The sequence below is a fragment of the Rhea pennata genome, chromosome 18 (genome assembly GCF_028389875.1).
Source record: "Rhea pennata isolate bPtePen1 chromosome 18, bPtePen1.pri, whole genome shotgun sequence".
NCBI classification, from domain to species: domain Eukaryota; kingdom Metazoa; phylum Chordata; class Aves; order Rheiformes; family Rheidae; genus Rhea; species Rhea pennata.
The window spans coordinates 14,095,648-14,121,932 of record NC_084680.1 but is presented as its reverse complement, the minus strand read 5'-3'; the positions used below and the strand labels follow the sequence as shown (position 1 = coordinate 14,121,932).

The following is a 26,285-nucleotide window of genomic DNA, read 5'->3' as shown; positions in this document are numbered from 1 at the left end:
TAGAGTACAACTTCTCATTGGAGAAGTAGACTCTGAAACAATTTTTGTTCTAAAACATTAACCAAAGAGCCAGCACCCCCTAAATATGGAGTTAAGGAATATAAACAATCCACAGACTACATTGTTACCTTGAATAAATTCCCTTATTTTCTTTTCTTTGCTTTCTAGCAGTAACCTCACACATACTGTAGTGAAGTATCTATTGGCCACTTCTTTATCTCGCAGAACTCTTTGCAACAGTCTTTCCAAGTGCGCTTGTGTTGTTTGCAGGCCTTGGCGACATCGAGTTAAGTAAGCGATATACGGAGCTCTTTTCCTAAAAAGAGAAGTGCTCTTCATTATACAGCTACTATATTCTGTCTCAATTGTGTCCAAACTGTTACACTGTAGACACAAGAGGAATCTTCAACTTTGTTTTTAAAATAAAGGTAACTCCTGAAATAGGAAGTTCGGTCTTTAGAATTTATTTTAGTCTTGTATTGTGGAGTGCTACAAGGGTAGTGAATTCAGAGAGAAAATTCTTAACAGCCTCTCTTGTGTCAGAGCTGAGCAACAGCCAAAGTAATAAACTCAGATTAGATCAGTTTATCTGGACTGACTTAATTTTCATTTTTTAAATCCATTCCTAGAAGGAGGAGACAATTTCATCACAATGTGGGAAAGTGGAGTTGTAATAATCTGGCTTGTGAAAGTACCATTTAAATCAAAAGATATCTTTCCAATCTATTAGTGGATAAATATATGCATTTGGAAACCCATTAATAAGATACAGAACAAATTACCTGTAATCCTCTGCAATAGATGCCAGCAGCTTTCGACAGGTCCTGTTATCAAAGCGGCTTACGCATCGCATTGTCTCTTGCAGTTGGGCCATCAAATTCTTGTCCTGGAGGTTAATAGCTTCAGCTAGCTGAACTTTCAAGAAGCACACAATTTCATTATCTAATCAAGAAAAAAAAAATTACTAAAAAAAGAAATGTAAGCATAATGAAGATAAAACAATGCTTTCAGATACTGGAAACATGCACTAACAGTTTAAAAACATCACACTTATAATTATGTTTATTGTCTAATGCATATGAACAACTTTCCAGATATCAAAGTGTAAGTCTTTTTACCACTAGCTTATTTAATATTTATAACCATTCTGAAACATGAAGTGGACCAGATAAGCTGATATATTCACCTGTCTTTGAATAAACTTAGACTAGATGGCTGTGCATGCATGCAGACACATACCAAATCAATGTGAAGACTCTGTAAATCATTTAAGCACCTATCTTACTATTGCAGGGCAATTTCCAACAGTATGCACAGTATGCAAATTTCAGGGGACTATTCTACAGCCTGAGACTCTGCTTGCACTGTATTGAAAACACTTCATTAAAATAAACAAACAAACAAACACCCCAAAACAGGCCAGATTTGTTAGGCTGGCTTGTTTGTACAGTAAGAAAAAGTTTGGGTTTTTTTTTTGATTTTTTCTTTTCTTTAAGAGACAAAAGGAGGCTTATGTAAGAAAGGTTTCCATAAAGGTTGCAGTACAGATGCCACTAGACAGGATGAAAGAGACATACAATACAAACCATCTGTGTGTATAATATAAATAAAGTTTACCTTCAGGGTCTGTGTGATCTGGTAGACCATTCCTTGTTGAATGGGTCAGCATTGGGAAGGCAACAGAATCTGCTGAACAAAGAGCCAATCTCAGTTTCTTCTTTGCATCCCTTAAAGAAAAAGAAAATTTCTTCATGAAGTTGCTGCAAAGGTTGCTTCTTCAATAAGCAGTCTACATAGTTCTAAGTGTCTCAAACGATCACGTTTCCACAGTAAAGGAAGGGATGTTTCATCCTCAGAGGAGAGAGCACTTCACTGTCTAAAGAAATTTTCTTTGAAATTTCTTTGAAACTGATCTTGGCAGCCTTGAGGTATTAAAACTATGTCAGGCAGATAAAACTTCACAATTAAGGAAGAGACCACTATCCAAGATTTTTGTGGAAAACAATCACATAACTTCTGCTTTTAATTCTACCTTTTATGTAAGATTAAGCATGCAAATATATTTACCTATAGGAGAAAGCAGAACTTTGTGGCTGTGCTACTTGACTTGCAGAGTCTGGGAGGTCATCTGCAGACATGTTTTGCAAAGTCTCATCACGGGGAGAGTCATGCATACTCTCACCATCCCCAATAGTCTCTATAGAAATTAATAATAAAAAAAATAAGTTACACTTGTTTAGTTTCTTCTATTGACTCCTCTATCCTAGTATTCATCTATTTTCTTCTTATTATTATAAGGAAAAAAAATCCTCCAAAACAGCAAGACAACTTTTCTTAATACACAAAAAATAAGTATGTAAAAATACACAGTCTGCAAATCACTACAAAGAAACTGCCTCAGTTTTGGAGAGCAGTATTCTTTGTTCAGTTCCCTTAAAGAAACAAACTAAACACACCAATCCATGCTGACATGAGATATACTATTAACAAACAACTATTTTAATGGCAACATGAAAGAGTTGTCCTAAGGAATACTCATTTAGTTACAAATCTCAGAGGGTCTATCCTACAGGTTAATGAAAAAATGTTTCTACTGGAGCACTCAGTTTATTCAGTTGTTAGCATTAACATTTATCTAGAATACAGAAGTGTTTTATCTTAATAATCAATGTTCTTCTCTTTAAAGTCAGGTTCTCACCTGCACTTTCATAGTTCACTATAGCTCCTTCACTAGGACTGGTTCGCTTAATTGCATTCCTGTATTTGTCCAGAATATCCTCTGCAGCCTGTGCCTGTGCGCTGAGCCTTGGACTGGGATCATCTGAAAATGCAACCAAGCCAACAGCAGTTACCCTTGCATTGCACCAACAGAAAGTCGAATGTGAAATGTCAGACTCCCAACTTTGGACTCTTTTCAGCCACAACAAAAGAAATACCTGCTTGTAAAACTACAAATCAAATATATAAAGTCTGAAATGAAGGCAGAAGCAAGTACAAGCGAACAAATAAAACCAGATGCATAGTACATTTGTACTACATACACAACAGTTTGTTGTATATTTGAAGTCTTCTAGAAATGATTAGGTAAATAAAAATACATACCTTAGGTCCAAACCATGCTCAATTTAGCATGTAAGTAATTATCACAGAAATGTTTGCAGCTATCTTGACAGCTCAGCTATGCTGAGGACCCGAGCTTTACAAAGCAAAACCAAAGTGAAAACTTGACTAAAGATTTCAGTACCACATGTACTGACAGAATTATGACTATGTAAAAGCAGTCTTTCAAGGCAAAAGCTATCTACTTTCTTATTCAAGAAGCCAGTTCTGAACATTGACTGCAACAGCATACACCTTGCTGTAAATAGATACCTGGTGAGTATTCCCAGATTACAGAGGACATGTTATGAGAGAAATAAGACAACATTATTCACATACCTTGAAGTGTTGAATATCTGTCAGGCACCATGTCATCTTTGTCCTTTTCTTGTTTTTCTTTTTTTCTAAATGGAATAGGAGCTGAAAGTGCAAGGTACCTTATTAAAGACTATGCTGAGATTGAAGAAACTATAAGAAACCAGATAATCAAGATGTTTGTCATCAAATAAACATCAGCAAAGAATAAGCCTGTCTGATGTGGAACAGAACTGTACTGTCATCACACATAGCAAGTACTACCTTTAACAGACATACTACCATGAGCCAAGTAGAAAGCTTATTCTTGAACACCTTTCCTTCCAGGTACTGTATCCTCCACAGTTACTGAGAGAGAGCCAGGTACTTTCCAGTTTTTATTTACATACGAATTATTAGCTAAATTAAGGTTATGAATAGAAACACAAGTATTGACCATAACGATGTGAACCTGTTCTGACAAATTCCCATTAATAAGTCTGGAGAGAAGATGCAAAGACTGTACAATGTTAAATGAAAAAGCAAATGAGGTGGTATTAAAATACTTATACCTACATTCATGCAGAGGCTGCAAGGATTACATTGTCTCTTTTCTAAATGACAGCGTTTTAAAAAAGCAAGAATAATTATCTATTACATACATAGTTCTATCACTTATTATTATTCACAGAATGAAAGTCAACCATTGTCTAGAAAAAGCTTCACTTTGTAAATAAGCCAAAGTCTAATATCAATTCATTCTCTGCTCCAAGAGACATCCTAAGTTATCAATTCTCCAACTGGCAAGCTACCATCCCCTACAGAATTAAGACTAATCCTCAGTGAAACTGCAATGAAGTTGATACCATATAACTGCTCAGTGATTGACCTCACTAAGGATTCCAAGATCACCAAATGATTAAGGTTAACAGTGTCTAACCAAATTTGTTTCAGCTTACACACCTCTACAGTTACTTCATACTTTCTATTTCAGTATTTCTCTTTACTATACAGCTTAATTTTATAAATAAGAATCCTTCATGTCTCAAAATGAAGCAGGACAAATATTCTGTACAAAGTCAGGGTTATAGCTATTGAAAGTGATGATTTAATATGTGATGAAGCAGTATTATTGTATTTCCATACAAGCAAATAAAGATTTAATAAAGCATGCACTATTACCAAGACTATTAAGACACATTTCACCTTTGGGCATGGCAGACACAAAACGTTTCCGCCACCAGGGCTTGTTTCTGTCAGATTTCTCATCATCACTATCTTTTCGTTCTTCAATCTGTGAAAAGGCAAAGTCGACATTTTAGCATATACCATTCTTAAACAGTTATGTTATTTTTCCAAGTGTAAAGACAGAATTTCTCCTTGATATCTATCAACTTATGCTACATAGACCGTAAAAACAAAACTACATCAGAACATACTAAGCCATAGCAGATTAAGTTAGAAATATCTGTCCCAAGGAGAATGGCCTATGCATCTTAAAAATTTAAGAAAGTTACTTTTCAAGATGCTGCAGTATTTTAAGTTCCTTCACCTCTTTGTTTTAAGTTCAAACACTAAGACAGAGCTATTTCTGAAGTCCTGCCTAATCAAATAAAGCTTATCAAATAAATTTAAGAACGACTAGGTTCATTTTAGTCATTCTGAACATCTGTAGCTTTAGCTTGTGTAACACTACTGGTAAACTTCTAAAAGATGACAGAAGTACATTGTAATTCCTTGGCTAAACACATTTAATAGCAGCTTTTGCTGGAGTAAGATATATAAAGTGGGCTTGCTATGAAGGGGGGGGGAGGGGAAGAAAAAGAAAAAAAAAAGCAGTAAATAGAAGCCTCACCTCTCCTCTAAAGGAGTCCTTACTGGGAGATGAAGATGATGACTGAGATGCAGCAACCAGAACAGCTGCCCCAGTGTGGGTCGCTGACATAGGAAGATCCCTCTCCTCATTACCAGGACGTCTGTTCCACCCAGGATCACTCATAGGTCTCCGAACTGATGATACTATATCTGAGCTCCTACTGCGAACTAGCCTTTCTGGATAAGAATGTCTCTGCTTGAATGCTTCTAAATCTGTTGAAATTAAAGTGTGAGACCCAAAGTTTGGTAATCGGGCCTCATTACTTCCCATAGCTCCTTCCAAGATTGGTGGATCTGGTGGAGGGTGAGATGGTCTTGCATAGTGTACTTTAGGCCTCACTACAGCTGATACTCCTGGGATGATTAAAAAAAAAAGATCATAGATCAGTATATCAGTAGATACTAACACAGAAGCATTGAAAATGCCAATCTTTACAGAAAAGCTTATCCTTTACAACTTACCCTCATTTGATGACAAAGGGTCAAACAATGCAAGCAAAGAATCTGTCTGAGAAGGGGGAGATGTCAGCTGATTGGCTCCTGAAATAGAGGAGAAAAAGGAAATTAAAAAGACAGTCAGCACTGTACTAAGAACTACCTACAACATATAGAACAAAAACAGCTGTCAGTTTTCAAAAATTTTATTTAATGTATTCTTATAGGCAAGGATCTTGTAAACTGAAATCAAAGAATTCAATCCCAAAAGCTGGAAAAAGTCTCAAAGAGTAGACCAAATTCCAAGTGCAAGAGGACAGTCAATGTAATCCAACAGAATTAGCAAGAGAAGAACTTAGATCAAAGGGTAAAGCTGTAGTGCTATAAAATACCACAGCCTCTCTGTCAAACAAATACAGTACTAGTAAATAGGAAAAGTGTCAAACTTCTCAGCCACCGGAACTTTGAAATTTTAAGCTAGGGTACCTTAAGATAGTGTACCTTACTTACCATGGGCTGTTTCATCCATGTCAGGACTTGTCACAGAATCTTTTCCCCCAAAGTCAGAGCTACATTCAGATCTGAGATCCTCAGTCTTATTAGGAATGTCTTCAGATGTTGCACTAATACCTTATACATAACAAAAGAAGCATCTGTAATAGTCTTTCAGAGAAAAAGGAGGCAAAACCCTGAAGATGTTGAAATATTCTGTGAATGTTGCAATGATCAAGTCCTAACTTACAGTAGCACCTAGACATTCTGAAATTCTATATTCCTAAAATAAAATTTTAGGATTTTTCGTTTACATCTTCAACTACTTTAGCACGGCCATGAATATACATTATGATGGGCACTAGAAAGATATTTCAGCTACATAATTTGCAGAAAGTTAATAAATGAAGTACCTATAAGCCAATATAAAACCAACTTGCCCCTCCTTCCTCCCCCCCCAAAAAAAAAACACACCCAGATCAAAACAAAAAACCCACCACAGTAAAATAGTGATAAGTAAATGCAAGAAAGTTAGAAACTTCTTCCAAATCAACACTCCACTGCTAACCATTGCACCTATAGGACAGGACATTTGATGCTCTGCTGCCTTTTTCTCCCTCCACCTCCACCACACACACTTTTTAATATTAGCAGGAAAAACAAGCATGAGTAGCAAAACTTTGATAAAGTTAAATTATGTATAATTAAAGTAAGTGCAAAGTAGATGCTGACTGTGTTTTAATACAGCAATATGTTTTCAGAAACAAATAAACACACCTGATACAACGCTGAGGCCTGGTGTACTGGGGCGAGAACTGACCTCCCTTACATCTGTGTCATCAGATGTGCTACCCAGCCCAGAACAGCTTTCCAGCTCTTGTAGCCTTTCCTCCTGCTTTAAGTCTGGGGCCTCTGCAAAATGCAGACAGGGGAAAGGAGAGGAAAAGTATTTTTATGAATCCCACATTCCCTTAAAATTCACATACAGAAGAAAGAATAAGGGGCCTCATTTAGTATATTAAGTTCTAAGTTAACTCAACTATTGCAACAAGGGTTTTCTCCCCACACAGCAGGCAGGACTACGCACAGATAGCAATGTCCTAGCTGCACAAGCATTTGTTAAGTTTTTATTCTTAAGAGTATTGTATTTTTTAGCTAGAGACAGTATAAATTGTTCATTAGCTGAAGGAAATTAATACAACAGATACTACTACCCAACATTGCAGGAAATCCTTTCCATCTTCTCTCTGCCTAGAAAAAGTTTGTCATCTTACTTTTAATACTAGGAGTATTCACAAATTCTAATTTAACCCCAGGACACCAATTTCTCAAGGAAATGGAGAGACAGATTCTCTCTTTGAATTATATGCCTATGGAAGAGTTTTGGTTCACACTGAAGGCAAAAACATAAACTGCAAGTCTCTGACCTGAATCACTTGGTAATACTTCCACACTCCAAGCCTCACTTGTTGTTTCTGATATCGTTGAACCTGTGCAGGGATCAAGCAGCACAGATCCTGAACCTGGTAAACACAGCAAGCTGCCTAGCATGTTCTCTGCAGCAGCACCTGCAAAAGTAAAGGGAAAGCATGCAGTTAAATATATGCTTCCAAGAAGACAACATTAGCATTAAAGAGTGCATTAGAGATGTTCTTAATAAAGTAGTTATGAAAGACAATGTTGAAAAAACAGAAGTGAGCAACCAAATAAAGTACAGGACATACGCGCAAAATCCTCTTACTGAGAAGCTCCAGTTTAACCTGTGAAAACATGCGATCTAGATAGAGAGGATGGCAGCTCTACAGCCTTACTGTTTTGCAGCAAACAAAGTATTTTAACATACCAGATGTACCATCAAGTTACCTGCAATTTCTTGCAAACGATCTTCATCAATGTTTGGATCAAAGTCACTACCCAAGACATCGGTACTCCATGTTTCACTCACAGTTTCTGATATATCTCTGTCATCGGTCAACCCCATCATATCACGGATTTCAAATTTACGAAGCTTGTCATCAAGATTATCCTGAGTTGTAGCTATGTAAAAACAAAAAATTCACATTTTTTCCAAAGGCTTCTCCAATCACTTCTAATAGAAAATCTGTAAGAGTACATTATAGGGAAAAAAAATAATAAAAAAATAAAAACACTACTAATTCTGTAAGGCAAGATATTGTTTTGAAGTAAGGTCCATAAAGCACTATTATATTATTCAAGAAATGCTGCCTGGAAACGTTTTTTTAAAATCACATTTGAGACATAAGAAGAAAATCTCTTAAGTTACACATGGTGACCAATCAACCAAACTGACAGACAGAAGATAATGGATAAAAAGGTAATGTATAGAAGTCTGCTATCAAGAAACTTATAAGAACTTATACTCTAGTTTTTAAAATAATCTTTAAGACTGGATTCTTATCAATTGAAAGGACAATATACATCACAGAATCATTAATGTTGGAAGGGATCTCTGGAGATTGCCCAAATCTAACCTCCCTGCTCAAAGTCAGATCAACTAGAATCGGTTGCTTACGACTGTGTTGAGTCATGTTTTGAGTATCTCCAAGAATGGAGGCTCCACAATCTCTCTGGAAAACCTGTTCCAGTGTTTGACCAAAACATATTAAACAAGAAGCTATCTGATGCTTTTTACCAGTTCTCCCAGCCAGATCATCCCTCTTCCTTTAAGTGAAAGTTGGTATCAAGTGACATTTTACAAACAACTTCCTAAAAACAACTTAAGTCTCAGTATCATGCAATTTCATTTTCCTAACAATGGACTACAATAAATATTTTTATAGAAGAAAAATAACATTAAGTGATTGCACACTGGAGAACACTTTTTTGGACTAGACAATTTTTCAAGGTATTTTCCTAGAATTTTGCACCTCAGCCACTTCTACTAGAGAATTTGCACATGCCTTGTTCATGTTCTAACAGCTGCAGAGCTTCAACACCATTGCTCCCAGAAGGGCCTGCGCCAAGCTCTGATACAGACTCCCCTTCTAAATCCAAAGATGATACAGAATTGGAGCGATTTGAAGGACCTGTGAGAACAAATTGTACTGTTAATCTAATCTGAACATTTCACAAGTATATGACATTAACAAGCTAGGATACAGTTAGCTAGTAAGACGACAAGAAATTAAGTATTTTCAGCATAAAATACTGAGGTGATGATCTTGCTATTCATCATATTTACGGAGTAGTTCATTATATTAAAATGAAAATCCATTTTCTCTACTCTTGATCCCTATTCCACAAATACTTAACCTGTATCATAACTTGCATTTCCTGTGTTCAGAGTGCCATGCTGATTATATTAATCTACAAATATTTTAACAAAGATGGCTGGAATCTCACCATTACTATATTTACTTTTAATTAAAAAGTCAGTAAAATCTCTTATCATTCCTTCCTACCCCCCTGCCTTCTCCACACAATACCTTATTTTGAGAAGAAAGTGCAAGAACTAAATTATGGAAGTTATATGAAATCACGTATGTCAAGTAATCTGTACAAATCTCTTCAATACCACAAATAAACCCCCGCTTTGTTGCATCTGAGGTGCATGTAAAGGTGGTGTCCAGAGTTTGGAAGTCATTTTGACACAAGGAACAGTTTATTAAAACGTGATGAAAAATAAGTCTGAGAACTAAGTTTAGAGATAATTTAGGTAAGTGCACTGGTAATTATCAAGCTAAAGTATTGGGGTTTTTTTTTTTCTCCTAAGACTCCTTTACATTCTCTCTCTTAAAACATACTTTTTCTTCATTATTCTCAGGCTAGGTTATGCCTTTGTAGGTCAAAACTTAACTCCAGACTTTTTCTTTTGAAGGGCTAACAGAAAAGACAGGCTCTCAGGATTAAATAGCACAACCTTTAAAATAGCAAAGATGACATGCTGTATTTAACAGAAGTTCCTTTTACAGTTTAAAAAATGCTAATGGACAAAACTTCTTCAAGACTTAAGTAACCCTTCACCTTCAGATATTCCTTCCAGATTATCACTGCAGAGGGAAAAGCGCAAGGTTTTATCAGGTTTACCATGGAGTTTGTTTTCATCAACAGGGACATCTCCTTGTCCGCCATCTGTAAGCTGCATATTTAAGACCTGGAGGGTGGACCGAGTCAGGGAGAGGGATGGAGAAGGGAGAGAAACAAAGCTTCCTTAAATTGTTTTTCCAATCAGTTAAATAGCAAACAAAGTATAGGACAAATTTTTTCTTTTTTGTTTCTAAAAACCATCTCTAGATGACACAATCAACTTTCTAATTCTATTCGAAAAAAAAGACAGTCATCACCAAAGTTAGAGCCTGAAGGAAATGTAAGATAAGCAAGAGAGTCTAATAACAGAAATGGTAGCTCACTCATCACCCCAGCAATCTAACATGATATGAAAATTGATCATCGCACAATTTCACAAAAAGGAAATCCAAATTACTGGGCAAGACAGCAATAAAGATGAAAGCAGAATGTTGTTCTAGGGCTGGTCAAAGAAAAGACTGTAAAATCAGCCTTGCACTGACCAACATAAATTGGAAGGTGGCCACAGCAATCTGACTAATAGCTCCACATTCACAAGAAACTGGGCCTGGTGTTTCAAATCTGAGCTGCCAAAAATCTCGGGATCAGCATTCTAGTGCTTTGTCATTCACCTGTGCTACTCAATCCAAAAGAAAGAGCAGGCAGAGAGCTAACAGAATCTGTTCATTCAACTTCTAAAAATGGGCACTGAAGTGACAACTCAGGTTTGCTCTTCAGCCTGCTGGACAGCAAAGCTTCTTTGTAAATGGGCCAGGTTTGGATTTTCCCACATTAACAGTCTTCCACACTCTACAGATAGCTAAGTGATGAAATAAACTTGTAACCATGGGAAATTTGAATGCTACAAGCCCAAAGTTCCATACAAGCAGCTGAGGATTTTAATTTCCATTCTGGATTTAATACCTAAAAGTCACAGCCTCATTGTTCTGCTAGTAGAGAGTATAAAGGTTGTACTTTGGAAAATATCTGATACTTGATCATTTTCTGCATACCTCATTTTCTGACATCATTCCTGGAGTAATCTGTGGGCCTGTCCCCAAAGAAATCACAAGCACTTCTTCTGGCTGAACTTCTGGGATGGTCTCCTGGGAGGATCCTTCATGGTCTCCATGCTGATCCATTTGAATATTTGATCTACTTCTGCTACGAGTTGCTAAAGAAAATGATTTAAAATGTGAATGTCAGAAAACTGTTCTTTGTTTAAGGAGAAAATATACAATAGAAATACAGAACTGATCTTCTGCATTAGTAACATGCATACTAATAAACTTAGAAAATACAGTCTTAGTAGACATTGAGTGTTGAAATTGATGTTTAAAACTGAATACCAGACTGAAAAAGCATGTTTTTTACAAACAGAGGTTTAGAGAAGAAGGTATATTGTGTCCTGCTCACCTATACAAATTTCTACCAAAAGATAACCAGGACTTTCAGTAATTTTAATGAATCCAGAGTTTTAATAGTTCAAATTAAAATAAAAACAAGTAGTGACAGTAGTTTTAGTGTTGTGGCTGCAGAAAAACTCCCCAAAAGATATAATTGGCAACTGGAATAGAGGTCTACATTTATTTTTCTTTAGAAAGACTACTGTCCATATAGCTTGAAAGAATCTCAGATACTTATGCTTTAAGCATTAAGAAAATTCATCTCTTCCCTCTTAAAACAGCAGTCACACAGTCACACACAACCTAGAGAAACCTTCTAGTCTCGTAAGAGATTGCCATTGTACTAAAAGCACCAGAGAAGAAACAAAAAGTGTACATGAGCTACAGAAAGACCCTTGATAAATTATCAACAAAAAAGGTCAAGGCTCCTGTGGCTTAAGACATTCTAACTAATTTGTTTAGAAGGTTTTCCTCATAAACAGGAAGGAATTTTTATTCTAATGAGTGTCTCAAATCTAGATCCATATAATTTAACACCAAGTGGTTTACTCTGATTATTTTGTGGCTCTTGTGCACTACGTAGTTGCATTTTTCTTTCCCTTCCAAATGGTCAAACATAGGAAAAGAAAACACACGCACACGATTCACACAAAGTAAGATTCCTAAGCATGACAGCATGATACCAGTTATTTCCTATTTGATACAGGAAATACAAGGCAAGTGTGTGCAAGTCATGGGCAAATTGCTTTTTAAATCCTCACATAAAGGTACACAAAGCTGGATTTTTTTTTTTTTTTTAGATACACATATAGAGGAAATGAGTTTCATATTGAAATGAAGGAATCCAAAAAAGCAACTCACTGCCAAAGTAAACCACATGCATGCTTAAGTATCATAGTCATGTGATACAAATAAGTTTATATAAAGAATGGAAAGAGGGCATTACCCACCAAAAGGGGTTACTAGAGTTATGTGAGCTGAAAGATTGGTAGCAGAAGTATCCCAGGCAGTAATGGCTGCCAACTGCTGTCCTGGATTTCGAAAGCATTAAAGTGAAATAAAAGAAATCAAAACTTTGACCAACAGAACAATTTTATACCATAAAATAAATGCTGTTGTACATAAGACCAGACTATTCAAAAGTGGAACACAGAGTTAGAACAATTGGGATAGGGTTTTGTTTGGTTGGGTTTTGTCATTTATCAAGTTATACATATTTTGGTCCCGTGACACTAAACCAAATCCCTCAAGTGAACAAGAATGTCTCATGTGATCATATTCCCATTAACACACACTGAAGAAGGGTACCACATTTCTAATTAAGAGGAAATACTGAAATGGAAAAGTTCAAGACTCAGAAATGCCACTCAAAAAGGAGAAAAAAATCAAATATAATATTGCACTACTTTGTACTAACTACTGGAATCAGACCGGGGACAAATGAAGAAAGAGGAGAGCTTTTCTTCTCAACAAATGGTCTAGAAGTTTGTTTTTGCTTTTTCCTCTTCCACATTTGCTCACGGAGACATTGTATTTCCTTCTGAGACAAGGATTTAAGCTTATTCTGTCCCACTAATGAGATATCTTTACTTAAGAAAGTGGCAAGATGGAAGCTATCTTTCCCCTCTAGATCTGCTTCCCATCTTAAAGCTTTTCATTTATTATAACTGCACTAGCTTCACTGCTAATCACTCCAACATGTTTCTCTGGTTCAGTCTGGAGTAGGCAGCTCATCATACTTGCCTCAAAAAGTAAGAAAGATACCCAATTGCCTGTGTAAAAGAAAACTCTTCAGCATCTACATATAAAAAGTGGGAACTGAAGATGTAGCCAAAGAGTAACCTAAGAGGTGACTGAAAAAGAAAACAGCACAGAAAACGTAAAGCAGTATTAGAAATCTTAAGTCATCTGTGAAATTTTTTCAGCAAGCAGTTCTCCTTACCTATAGGTAATCGATTTTTTTTGTTGGCTGGAGTGGTTGCAGGAGAAAGCTGTGGGGTATTATAAGGAGTCATTTCAAGGCTGCTGCTTTTCCCTGGTTTGTTCTGGGGTAAGTTTGCCAATAGGTTTTCCAGAGCCATTCGATCTTCCTTAAGTTGGTCACTTGACATTACGTTCCTCATAAAGCCAACCTACAAATGCAGAATCAGTGTTGGTAAGAAATGCAGCCTAAATTATCAGGCCAGTTTACTGTATCTGCAAACACATAGGAAAACTACATGCATTATTTCTCTTGATGAACTGAAATATTACCAGAGTAGTTAGCTGGCTGTATGTCATGTATACCACTGTTCTACTCAATCCCTCCAGAAGGTTGACTGAAGACATTGGAGGAGTTTCAACTGCACGTCCATCAATAACTACATCCAGGAAAGCAGCAACACAGCTCTGCAAAGAGAAGAAGTAGTTCTGCAATGAGAGACCATTTAATAGAGGTTGGAAAGAACACAAGTTATGACAAGAGCTAAATAGTTTACATCATGATGTAAGGTTTGCTTGCTACTTTTAGGGTCTCAGGATAATATCACATGTCATTAAAATCACTGAAAACCAAGAAGGGAAAGCATGTAGTTAGTTTCAGTATTTTCTTCAATGCTTTTCTAAATTCAAGCGATTTGTCATCAACTTAAATATTCTTCATAAGATTTAATCAAAAAAGAAAGTTTCATTTCACAGCAGCAGTTTCAGATGTTAAACTAAACTGTTTTATGCTAATTAAACTGCCCCTTCCAGAAGAATCTAAGTACAGTCTAAAAGCAAAACAAAAAAGCAACATGCAGTATCAAACTTGCACCCGACTTAGTATTACTTGTATAATGAATGTATAACTTTACAGATTTACAATTAGCAAAAAACAAATTTACACAAGCAAACTAATAGTTTTTTTAATATATGTCAGTACGTCAAGAATTAACGTCATCAGAACAGTGAAACTAGTAATTTCAATATTACTATGGATGATTCATACTGACATAGAAAATGCTGAACAAAAAGCTAAACTGTACAAAAAAGGAACACAAGTTTCTTGTGCTAAAAGTTACCTTTTTAAAGTATATTCCATAAAAGAATTGTCTTCAAATAGGTTTTCTTTTGTGTTCCATAGAAAAACACAGTAATTCAGCATTTCAGTTTAAAAGGTAATATACTTTGATTTCTTTTTAGCTTTTTCTCTTAAGAAAAGTATTATGTCAGAATAGAAATAAGAATCCCTAACCCTTAGTTCTAGTATTCAGTATTTTGTTCCCAGCTCTGGGCAGGATTTTACCTGCTTTTCAGTATATTCATAAGTTAAGTACTTGTGAATATTTTTGATATGACTTGGAAGAAAAAAAGAGGGAGACAGTGCACACGTGCGTAGGATAGCAGAGGAATGGAAGGATAAAGTATGCATGTTAACTTTTTCTAGTTTTTATTCTTACTTTGTCAAATTTAGCGAGGTTACTTTTCATACGTGGATCTCCCTCTTCAGAGCCTGTCATTGCCAGCTGCTGCAGAAGTCTCCCAACCTGAAATCAGAAGAGCTATTAGGAATACAAATTTCAAAGATTCTATTATAGAAATTAGTTACGACAACTCTTCCATTCTATTTTTTTTTAAACCCTCCATTTAATACTCCTAGAATTACTCCTGCTTGGGTGGACAGTCTTTCATTTGCTTTTAGGACAGGAAGAAATAGAAGTTTAAATACAGCAACAACAAAAAGCCCATACACACACACAAAAAAACAAAAAAACAAACAAACAAAAAAAAACAGGCTGTTATCACCTCATTTAACTAGAAAATGTGCATACAGAATATGGTAGGAATATCTATAGTTCCTCCCTTCCTAGAAACAAAGCATGTTTACTTTTAGAACATGGCAGAACTGAGAGTTGAACCTAAGCCATCTTAAGTCTACGTATTTTCAAAGGTTGCATACATTTTACTAAGTATATACTAGGTAGGTAAGGGAGAACAGAGCTAATCCTTGTGTCGGATTATATATTCCTTATTAATCTCTAACTGCAAAACTTGCAATTTTAAAGAATTATCAACAGCAAGCTTTGTTATAATACACAAGCAGTGGTACAAGACAGGAGTGCTGATGTATTTTAGAAAACCACTGAAAGGCCCCAATCAGGATTAAAGTCTCATTTGGATAATCATTATTCAAAAGAAAAAAAAAAAAGTTTAAAGACTATTACTGTCCTGGAAAACTCACTGCAGTGATTACACTATGGGAATCACTTAAAACCTAGTTCTCAGTGTTGTCTGTAAACAGGGTAACTGTTACTTTTGTAAGGAATTTCCTCATTCAAATGAGTATTGTTTAATATTATCAGGTTACATCCTCTGGCATCATCAGGCATCATCAAGTTCTCCAAGCATTTGCTCAGACACAAAACTTTGTCACCAGGCTGAGGAACACTCAGGTCCAACAACACAGTACCTAGCTACCCAGTAGGAATGCTGATCATTATATCAATATTTAATTTTTGCTTAAATGTCTGGCATAATGTTTAACATTAGTAAAACCAGAAAAATATTAGTTTACACACATTCTAGAATTTGTCTTACAGTCACATTTATACTTAAGCTTCTATTTTTCATAGCAGCTTTTACAAAGTCATTTGCAACTCTCATAAGACAAAAGGAATACATGCTCTCAAGATTTTTAAAAGTCAGTGTTTTATAACAGATGGCCAGACAAACTTGAGCACATCCTTCAGTGACTATGACAAATATTGTTAGTATTCATTTTATAGGTAGCAGGAATACTTTTTACTTTTACTGTAATAATACTGAACAAAAACACCTAGAGGATTTCTAATATAAAAAACTGTTTTCTTTAGACTAGGTTAAGATGACTCATACCTGCATCAGATTAAATCTTGCCACCTCGTTTATAGGAGCATCAGAAATTATTCCATACTGTTCAGGGTTAACAATTGCAGGACAGATGAAACATGCTAGAAGAAGATCTGTGCACATTGCTCTGACCTCCCCAACCTCCAGTCTGTCTACACATGAGAGTGTTTTGTACATTTGTGACACAATCCATCTCAAGCTGTGTGGAAAACAGTACGTATTTTGTTTGAGATAGCCAATAAATTTGTTCACCAAGGTCACCAGCTTGGCCTCATTGGAGTCGACCATCTCTTGGACTCTTTGCTTGAATTTTTCTGTACCTTTCTCGCCAAATAACTTCTCCTGTTGTACTGGAGAAAATCTCTCAATTAATTTGTTTGGATCAGTTTCCAGGTGGTCTTCATCTTCAACCAGAAGCTGCATGATTGGCTCATGTAAAGTTGCAGTAAGAAAGAGTTTTGCAGAAAAGAGTCCTTCAGAGAAGAGTTTGAATAAGATACTAAATGCACAGGTGCCTCGTCTCAACAGCCGCCTAGGGTTGTCACTTTCCTTGAGTTCAAATTCAATCAAGTAACGAAGTACCTGTAGTAGGTAGCTCTCATCCTCCTGCATGATGCAATTGCCATAAATGGAGGTAAAGACTGTGTGAATGACACTCTGAGTGTTGTCCTGGTTCAGCTTCTCTCCAGCAACCAGACAGGATGCAATAAGCCTAGGGTTCTCTCTCAATCTGTTCAGGAATTCTCCATAAGCAGTTTCCTGAAATCCCAATTGCTTGTATCCATCCACAAACTGTGTATCCTCCAAGATTTTAGCATGCTGACAGCATTCAGCCGGAGAAGCTTCAGCACTTGAAAGAAAATTATTGAAACAGTTTAAGTGACTTTTAAGCCAAACAAACTTGCTAAAAGATGCTACATGGTGAATTAACAAGAGTACTACCAAGGGGGGGGAAAATCCCATATAGTTAATATGCATGATTTGCAAATCCAAGAATAAGTATTTTTTCTTCAACAACATATATTGAAAAAGATAGTAGTTTAAGCAGCCAACAAATAAGTTTCAAGTGAGTCAGATTTCCTAGTTTAGATTTAAAACCTTACTTTTTTATGATTAGTATAGCACAGCACTCCAGATACTAAGAGTAAAGTCTGATGAATTTGCTGCAGTTCACAGAAGTTTAGGAATCCGTTTCCCTCAGCCCCTCTCCACACACCCACTCACCCACCCAGTCACCTTGTTATGATAAGCCTGTCCAAGTTAATCCTTTGCTGCTTGGAAATCCATGCTGTGCGGTATAGCTTTTCAGCTGTCTTCAGTACATCTGCATTGAGCCTTTGAATAAGTTGCTTTTCTGAGTTTACATAGAGTCGTTCCTGCTTGAGGTGATGAGCCAGCGTGTGAATATCCAGCTTCACCATCTTTGACAATGAGCAGACTACACAGTACTCACTGAGAGAAAGAAAAAAAAATTAAAAGCGAACCCCTTTAGCTGGCAAAATAAATGTTAAAAGCCCCAAAGCAATAAGTAGGTTATAAACTTATAATGAACAGCAAATACTTCTATGCCTCTTCCCTATTAACATACGAATATGCTCTCTCAAATCGCAAGCCCATCTCCTAATGACCAAGTCATTCTTAATAACATAAAATTTCATAACTACCAATTTCATTAACCGCTTGTTATATCAGCACATAAGTGACACTTGTATATTACTGAATATCTTCATCTCAAACTCCTCAGGTGAAAAAAGGAACATAGTGCAATGCTACAGAACTCCTGCACCACAGCACCAACACACAAGATGAGAAACCGGACATTACTTGGAGAGAAGTGGCGATTAGTACAGTTTAGGCAACCTTCAAGCTCAAGCAGATGAAGAGGAGTCCAATTCTGATACACTGGTTGTTAAACATGAAAAGATTTTTGTAGTTACTGTTTTGTTCTAAAGTATGTCCCCATAACGCAGCACCATCCAAGTATTTGGATGTGCTCATCTCTAGTCCATTAAAACAAAAGAAATGTCTTCTCTCATCTATACATAAGAGATACCAAACTCCCAAAATACTGAGCTTCTTTTCTAAAGAAAGCCAGAAGCATCCAGACAAGCCAAAAGCTTAAAACAAGTCTGAAGCCTCTGCTCAACTGTAAAATTAATTTAGCAGAAAAATTTCCAAATGTTTCAGTTCCGAAGAATCTTTGCAGTCCATGATCCAAAAATGCATTAAAAAAAATAAATAAAATTAAACAACCTTATGTTTTCCTATCACATCAGGGACAAAAACTACAAAAACCACCATTAGGTCCAAATGTAGCATCAGCTAACTCCATAATTAGCAAACATTTTAGTTACCAATTAACTGCTACATAAGCAGAGAGTACCACATCAATCAAAACAAGTTCAAGGAGCTAGTCCATCTGAAAATTAACTCTACTGAAGATAAAAACATCAGTTTCATTAATGCTAACAAGAGAAGGGGTAGAATCATGTAGATCAGATTAGGTTTCTGTGGAATTAATCATTAATTGCTTTATGGCATCTTCACCACCAGAATTAACAGCCACACTGGATAATTCAGGAGGAAAAGGTTGCCATTTAGCTATAATAATATATGTCAGAGCTGTCAAGTGATCTGGTGATAAACTCTTCCAAGTCAGGCTACAGCTATATGAAAAAACAAAAAACAAACAAACTTATTTCCCACAGCCTGTTGTCACTTCAGAGGGGCTTTGCTTCACAAGACCATTTATTCTATACTTGAGAAACTAAGAACAATTCACCATGAACTGGCCTAATGCTTTTTATTATTATTGTTTTAAAGATACATGATTTGCAGCTTAGCACAGCAGGATATGATCCTCTCCAAAGAATACTGATTAGCTCCCAGATTAGGTACAAGCTTCACATTTGTTGGGGGTTTTGTCCCCCTTTTCCCTCCAGGATGTGGGGAAAGCCTGATGACCAGGTGCACTGACAACCATCACTGCTCCTTGAGTACATAATTACATCTTACATCTATAGTTTTAACTTGACAACCAAAACTCCAGCAAAGACAGAAACAGATGCTGCCACAAGTCTTCATGCATGCAAAATTTTAATCTTATAGCTGATGGTTTAAGACCATTCCTACCAAATACAACCACCACAGATACAAAGCTCTCCAAAAAACAAAACAGCACCAGAAAAAAACCCAAAAGGTTGCTCAGAAAAGAAAAGAATGCTCATTAGTTATCCTATCTGAAGATGAGATTAACAAAGAACTTCAAGGATACAGTATTTTTTTAAACTACAGAAGTCTCATACAAATAAACAGGAAAAGAAACACTGATGTTGCTGCCAAAGTTCTTTCAGAAAGAAATGACGACTACTTGCAACAGATTTTTTCTTTGCCAGAGTTTTAGAAAACATGACTAGCAAAAAAAATAATATCAAGCATATTACTGTACTTACAAGGTAGTATAAGCCAATTACTAGACTTAGCTATTGATATCAGCAAGATACATTAATATAAATACACATATTAGTGAAATCTGTCTACCTTCTATGAGAACTATCTTCTGTCTATTCAGATGCTTTCCACTGTAAGGCTGTATCTAAAATTTGTTCATCATTTACCAAATTTTAACATTTTTCATTGATATTTCCTTTTTAATGTACCTGCCTGAAGGCTCCATTTTTATGGATAAGAATTTAGTCCAGGTGGTTTTCCCATTTGTGAGCTACTTCTTAGTACCTAACTTAAACTGCAAGAAAACATAGAAAAATTACTACAAAAAAAAATAAGTTATTTCATTTCATAATGCTCCAACATATCAGCAACAAAGACTATTAGGGTACGTTACCTGGCTGCACCTAAGACTTTGTTTTTCTTACTGCCAATATGATATAATCTTGTTTAGAAATCCAGAAGAATCAATGACTTTGATAAGCATTGGACATAAATTGCTTAAAGTTCTGGAAAACACTACATTTAATCTTCAGACACTGAACTCAATATTACAAAGCCAGTGGCATGTACTGTGGCATAAAGAAACAAGCAACATCTCTATTAAATATTTTTGCAGTCTAGTTGACAGAAAAAGATTAAGCAAAGTAGTAAATACTTTAGTATACCAGATTCTTCTTCCTCCTTCAATATTTCCTGCTCAGGATTTTGCTCCTCCCAAGTAAAGCTACACAAGATTCAACTTCTAAAGCAAGTTTGGGCAGATCTGATGTGGGCAGGGTAGGGCAGTGCAAGGCAAGACTGAAATCACTGCCTCTTATTTAAAAAAGAATTCCTAAGTAAGCTTCAATAGCTTCCATTCTAATTCACCCCAGATAAAAGAATCTCTTTCTTCATTAATATTTATAGTAACAACTAACAAGCCTTATTTGTTTATATAAGCTACAGCATATCTCCTAAATTTGAGCTCAAGAAATTCATTTTTCAGTAAGATAGTTCACTATCTTACTAGTTTTATCTGCTGAACTCTCCAGTTACAACATCCACCATCTCAAAATGTGTACAATATGCAAAATGTACAATTAGTTACAATTCAACTAGCTAATCAATATTAATATGAAACTCATATCTCACTTTTTTTTCTGAACAGTGGTTGCTCTGCAACCAACACTAAAAACACTGTCCAGTAAGATTTAATGTATATGGGAACAGATTAGCACAACGATGACTTGGGCAAACAAGGTAGCTAACACAATTAGTATGATATAGTGGGGTTTAATCAACTGCCTACATTAGCATGATGAACCAAAAAAAAAAAAAAAAAAAAAAAGTAGTCTTATGTTCTGCATAAGACAAAAAAAACAACAAAAAAATCCTCCTACTTCACAACCCCACCACCAAAAAACAGTGCAGGGAGAAGAGATGAACGCTGCTTTATTACAGGGACTACTTTATAAAAGAGAGGCTATAAATATTCCCAGTACAGACTTTAAAAATCCGAATAGCAATAGGTTTTCTTTGGAAGTCTTTTTCTTTGGCAGGGAGGAAGAAAGGAGTAGGTGAAAGAAACATTTGTATTCGCTTCCAAAATGAACATCCTTTAAATCACAGAAAGATTAGGTGAAAATTATATACTTCTCACCATTTGTCAGATCCCCAACATCTACATCAATAATGATATTCAGTGATATCAAGATTTTTGTGGAAGAAACACCTTATTTCTCATATAGTAATACATAGGATCAGCTGGTCACTATATTATCTCTTAATTTTATGCAACATAGAAATACCGTAACAGAAGCATATGTCTGTGTTAAAATCTACTCCAGTTGCTTACGATGTTAAAAAGAAGGGATCCCTTTACATGAGTCACACTAGCAAAATTTCAGTTAAAAGAAGCACAAAAATTTAAATATCTCAGACTGATAAATGCAACCTGTTCTCTTATTCTTATCACTGAAACTTGCTTTCTTCTTCATTCTGAGGCAACTCAAATTTGCAGTCCACCGTAGCGAACAACTGCTATACAGGGACAGAGTATACACCCCTTCAGGGCCTGACATACTACACACCAAAACCTTCACACGGCCAAAGGCCACAAGACCTCAGAGAGTTAAGAGGAAGGAAAGAGTATGTAAAAGTGACACAGCTCTTACTACAGATGAGGTTATATTGGGTATCCATTGAGACCCAAAGCAATACAGAGGTACTGGCATCATCAGTTGCCATTGCTTCCTCATACAGTTTAGAATTTAGACAGTCTGAAACACAAGAGATTTTAATAGATATGGGGCTATATTTGCATTAGTGACTGGAGTGAAACTTCAGCAGTTCCGCATTACAAATCATCATCTAGATATTAACCATTGCTTTATCATTTCTTCTTTTTCTTACTTCATCTGCACAAAACTACTATAATGTCTCACAGCAAAGACTTCTGGAGTAAAATTTTAAACAAAAATCTTAGATGTTAAGTATTCTGGAACCCTGCCACAGCTGCAGCAATCTAGAAGTCCGTTTCCTAAAAGCCTCTATCCTCTTTGTTGCCCCTTTTAAAGCAGCACATTATTTAAGATCTCACACATTGCCCTTGCCACTCTCCCTCCATTATCTTCAGATTGTAGCTTCTACTTGTGAGACAGCTGCATCTTCCATGAAAAAGCATTCTACCTAACAGTAGGTACAGCACCACATGCTCAGTTTGAGAACTTAATTTCAACAGCATGAAAAGCTCTCTCCCTTCAAAGAGCACAGTATCATGACTTTGCAGGAAAAAGATATTCATTTGATCCAGTTCTTCAGCATTAAGCTTCATTAGTAACAAAAAAGGAAGTCATGACGCACTTCAAGCTGCGAGTTTTGATCTTTTGTCACATAAAGGTGATGAGAGAAGGTACCGGCGCCAAGCCTCCCGGAGCTGCGCAGCACACTGCCGGTCCCGGAGCAGCTACGGGCAGAAGGGGCCGCAGCCACGAGCACCTGCCCGGCGCGCAGGAGCGCGGCGGGCGGGACAGGCCGCGGCGGGCGCGCAGGAGCGGGCCCCAGCGCACACGCCAGGACACCGGCGGGCCGGCCAGGCGGTCCCGGCGCCGCCCCCGGCGGAAGGGGCGCCGAGGCGCCCGCTCGCCGCCCGCGGCGCCGCCAGCCTCCCCGCTCCGGCCCTGGAAAGCGGAGAGCGTTTGTGAGGCCGCGCCGCGCCGCGCCGCCCCGGCCCGCCGCCGGGCCGCCGCCGCCGCCGCCTCCTCCCGCTCCCGCTCCCGCGCCGGGCAGGGGGCAGCGGGAGCCCGGCCCCGGCCCCGGCCCCGGCCCCGCGCCGCGGGGTGCCCCTACCCGTCCAGCGCCCCGGCCCCGGCTCCGCCGCCCGCTCCCGCTGCGGCCCCGAGCCAGCTCGCGGCGCGGCACTGCGCAGGCGGCGGGCGGCGGCGCTCCTGGGACATGTAGTCCCGCCGCCGGCGCCGCCCGCGCCCGGGGCCGCCCCCGCCCCCGCCGCGGGCGCGGCGCGCCGCACCGCCACGCAGGGTGAGCGCCGGGCCGAGCCGCGGCACGGCACGGCGGGGCTGCCGGCTCTGGAGCGCCGCCGCCCTCACGCTCCGCGGCCGCCGAGGGCCGCGCACGGCGCGCCGCTCCTCGCCGGCCGCCACGGCCGCCGCGCCTCGGGCCTGGCGCCGCTCCCCGGCCGGGCCGGGCCGGGCCGCCACCTCACAGCGCAGCGCACTGCCAGCGCCCCCCGGCCGGGGTCAGCGCCCGGAAGCTTCAAAAAGACTAAATCTACATTCCCAAAGTTTTAGAATTTAACGGAGAGCTCAGATGTAAAATGACCGCATCGCACAGCTTACGGCACTTGGAGTTACTGTGCTCCGCGCCGTGCCCCGCGGCCTCGTTCATCCCTTTATCACCATCCAGCCTGCCGGCGCGTGGATAAATTGTAACCGCCGAAGTTCCAAATCCTGCTAAAAACTAGTAACTTCTCTAACTGAAATGGCTGAATGCATGTAATTTCATTTTATAGCTGAAATTGAGACTTGCTGCCCCACTGTGCGTAGTCAGGAGCAGAGTATTTTCAAGCAAACAAGTTATATATTGCTGCTGTACTAGTAATACTAACATCTTAGTAGCATTGCTGCATTACTTTCTTGTCTTCATTTTCCACCAGTCTCAAATCAATCCCTCCCCCAGCCGTGGTATTTTCTAAATAGCACTAGGGACACGTTCTTTATTTAGCACTTGCTAACCTGCCCATTCTGCACATTTTCTTCCCAGCTCCTATCTATTTTTGGAGGCATCTAGTTCAGAGGAGGAACTAGAACGGTGAAAGGCTGCTCATCTCTGAACTGAGGAACAGTTCTGAGAAGACATTTTAGTGACTGGAAATGACTAGCTGATGGGAAGAGCAAGTGAAACCTTCTGTGTTTATTGTGAAGCATCTTTGATGTGGGTCTATTCAGTTGTGTGAAAAAATCCTCCATTACATAATTCACCCCTGCTACTATAGAATTCATCTCTGCTGAAGAGGCAATCTAGGTAACCCGTGCTTATCTCTGGGACATCTCTAGATATATTGTGCCTTTCAGCTTCATCTGCTTTACTAACAGGTAAGACCTGTAAGTGTCAATAATAAGGGTGGATCAAAAAGCATGGAGCAAGGTTGTTAATAGATGGGTATGCTAAATGTGAAAAGACTGCTCTGTATGGAGCAATCTAGGATGGATAATAGCAATTACTTAATAATAAAAATCAACTTCTATAACTTTAGACTAAGGCATGATTAATGCATTACAGTATCAGAATGATTGTTCCTTTGCCCTTTTTTCACCTCTCTCACAAGATTTTCAAAAATATATGAATGCTAAGACTGCTTATATGATAGACAAGCCTTAAACAACTTTACAGTTGAAGAACAGGCAGAGTGATTGATTATTATGCTAAGGTTACAGTGTGATTTATTTGCAGAATCAGGACTCTCAACCTTACACTTAACTAATTTCTCCTCACAATGCACACAAGTCAAATTTTGTACCCAGTAGAAATACAAGGGAACATTCTCAATAGCAGAACAAAATATACTATATAAAAAGTTGTTGGCACTGAAGACTTAAAAAGTCTGTTCTCTCAAAAAAAAATGATGGTCAGAGGGCTGACTGGGTTAACAGATATTTAAGTAAGAAAGTAACACTTCCTGAGTCATCAGGGCTACTTTATTTTTCTGCCTGGATTATCTGTGCAGCTCTCTGCAACAACCAACACAACACAAGAGACAAACATTGATATTTTATATCTGTTGCTCTCTAGAATTTTATCTACACAGCTTTTTCTTAACTAGCACAGTTACTACCTTGAATTTTCTTCTCTGATAAAAGATAATGTCCTACATACTAGAATAATATTTTTACAAATAACTGTGGCAAAATGAAATACAAGAAAAATGTTCATTGAACCCAAATACACAGTGCATCAGCACACTGTTTAGTTTGGTACAATACAGCTAACAGCAACACTGTATTCCAAACAGTAACACAGAATAGCTACTGCATTTATAGTGTTGTGTCCCCAACAGAACTAAGGAAAATGAGTATAAGGTGTATGAAACTACCTCCTTATCTGCACAAGATTTCCAAAGTAGAAATAAAATACTTACATTATGTAAGGCTCCCAGGACCCAGAGCTATACAGGAAATAATTCTCTTCCAATGACTAAGCTCAAAAATTTGCTTCAGTCACCTCAGGATTCTTAAATGGAGAAAATCAAATAAACGTGAATGCAATGCAGAAGTAACTCAATAAAAAATAAAATGCACAAACATATATAAAAGATACAAAAATATATTTCAAAGTAGGGCTAACAGTATCAACATCAAAACAACATTTACAGACATATGCTGCGCCTCTCATCTCCCACCAATTCTTTTCACAATGCCTCGCTTCACTTTTTGGAGAAATCCATGTTGCTAGGCCAGGCAAAACTCATGCAAGAAGGCGTTTTTTACATACAGAAAGCAGCTTAGAGCACCATAAAAATTGTGCGAGACACTACTCTCTCACGCAATTTGTATTTATATACATACACCGCAATTACCTGAAATTATTTTAACTTAGATTTCAGATCTGGTAACACCTAAAGGCTATTAACAAGCTTTTAATTTATTTTTTCATTCTACATCACTCTTAATCTCTCCAAAACTTTCTCATTTGGAGTTTTGCAGTTGGAATTTTTGGTGGAAAACACAAGGATAAGCAGGTAGGTATCGTCTGCATGCACGCTCAAAGACGTGTACGCTACTGGCAGCGCAGACACCCACACGATGCAGGGACCATCAGGGTGGAGGTACACGGTGACCGTGCCTGCCTCGCCCGCGGAGTTACATC

The 26,285-nt window shown here is 37.9% G+C and overlaps 1 protein-coding gene across 3 annotated transcripts in view; it reads right to left on the bottom strand.

Moving 5' to 3' along the window:
- Positions 1 to 23,320, bottom strand: part of GAPVD1 (GTPase activating protein and VPS9 domains 1) — a 28,351-nt gene extending 5,031 nt beyond the window's left edge. Inside the window, exons 1-22 of one of the 3 annotated variants that reach the window (XM_062590954.1) lie at positions 23,253 to 23,320; positions 17,712 to 17,927; positions 16,482 to 17,325; positions 15,047 to 15,133; positions 13,881 to 14,015; positions 13,570 to 13,759; positions 11,235 to 11,395; positions 10,180 to 10,309; positions 9,117 to 9,242; positions 8,059 to 8,232; positions 7,623 to 7,763; positions 6,973 to 7,107; positions 6,214 to 6,333; positions 5,731 to 5,808; positions 5,249 to 5,622; positions 4,600 to 4,687; positions 3,439 to 3,519; positions 2,699 to 2,821; positions 2,068 to 2,197; positions 1,618 to 1,727; positions 783 to 942; positions 129 to 316 (exon numbers count right to left, since the gene is read on the bottom strand). In XM_062590954.1, coding sequence (XP_062446938.1) covers positions 129 to 316; positions 783 to 942; positions 1,618 to 1,727; positions 2,068 to 2,197; positions 2,699 to 2,821; positions 3,439 to 3,519; positions 4,600 to 4,687; positions 5,249 to 5,622; positions 5,731 to 5,808; positions 6,214 to 6,333; positions 6,973 to 7,107; positions 7,623 to 7,763; positions 8,059 to 8,232; positions 9,117 to 9,242; positions 10,180 to 10,309; positions 11,235 to 11,395; positions 13,570 to 13,759; positions 13,881 to 14,015; positions 15,047 to 15,133; positions 16,482 to 17,325; positions 17,712 to 17,896 — 3,760 coding nt within the window. In that variant the 5' untranslated portion in view covers positions 17,897 to 17,927; positions 23,253 to 23,320. Of the gene's footprint in view, positions 1 to 128; positions 317 to 782; positions 943 to 1,617; positions 1,728 to 2,067; positions 2,198 to 2,698; positions 2,822 to 3,438; positions 3,568 to 4,599; positions 4,688 to 5,248; positions 5,623 to 5,730; positions 5,809 to 6,213; positions 6,334 to 6,972; positions 7,108 to 7,622; positions 7,764 to 8,058; positions 8,233 to 9,116; positions 9,243 to 10,179; positions 10,310 to 11,234; positions 11,396 to 13,569; positions 13,760 to 13,880; positions 14,016 to 15,046; positions 15,134 to 16,481; positions 17,326 to 17,711; positions 17,928 to 22,766; positions 22,814 to 23,252 lie in introns of those variants that run through there. The other 2 variants (XM_062590955.1, XM_062590956.1) reach the window with 2 other exon arrangements.
- Positions 23,321 to 26,285: the final 2,965 nt, after the last annotated feature.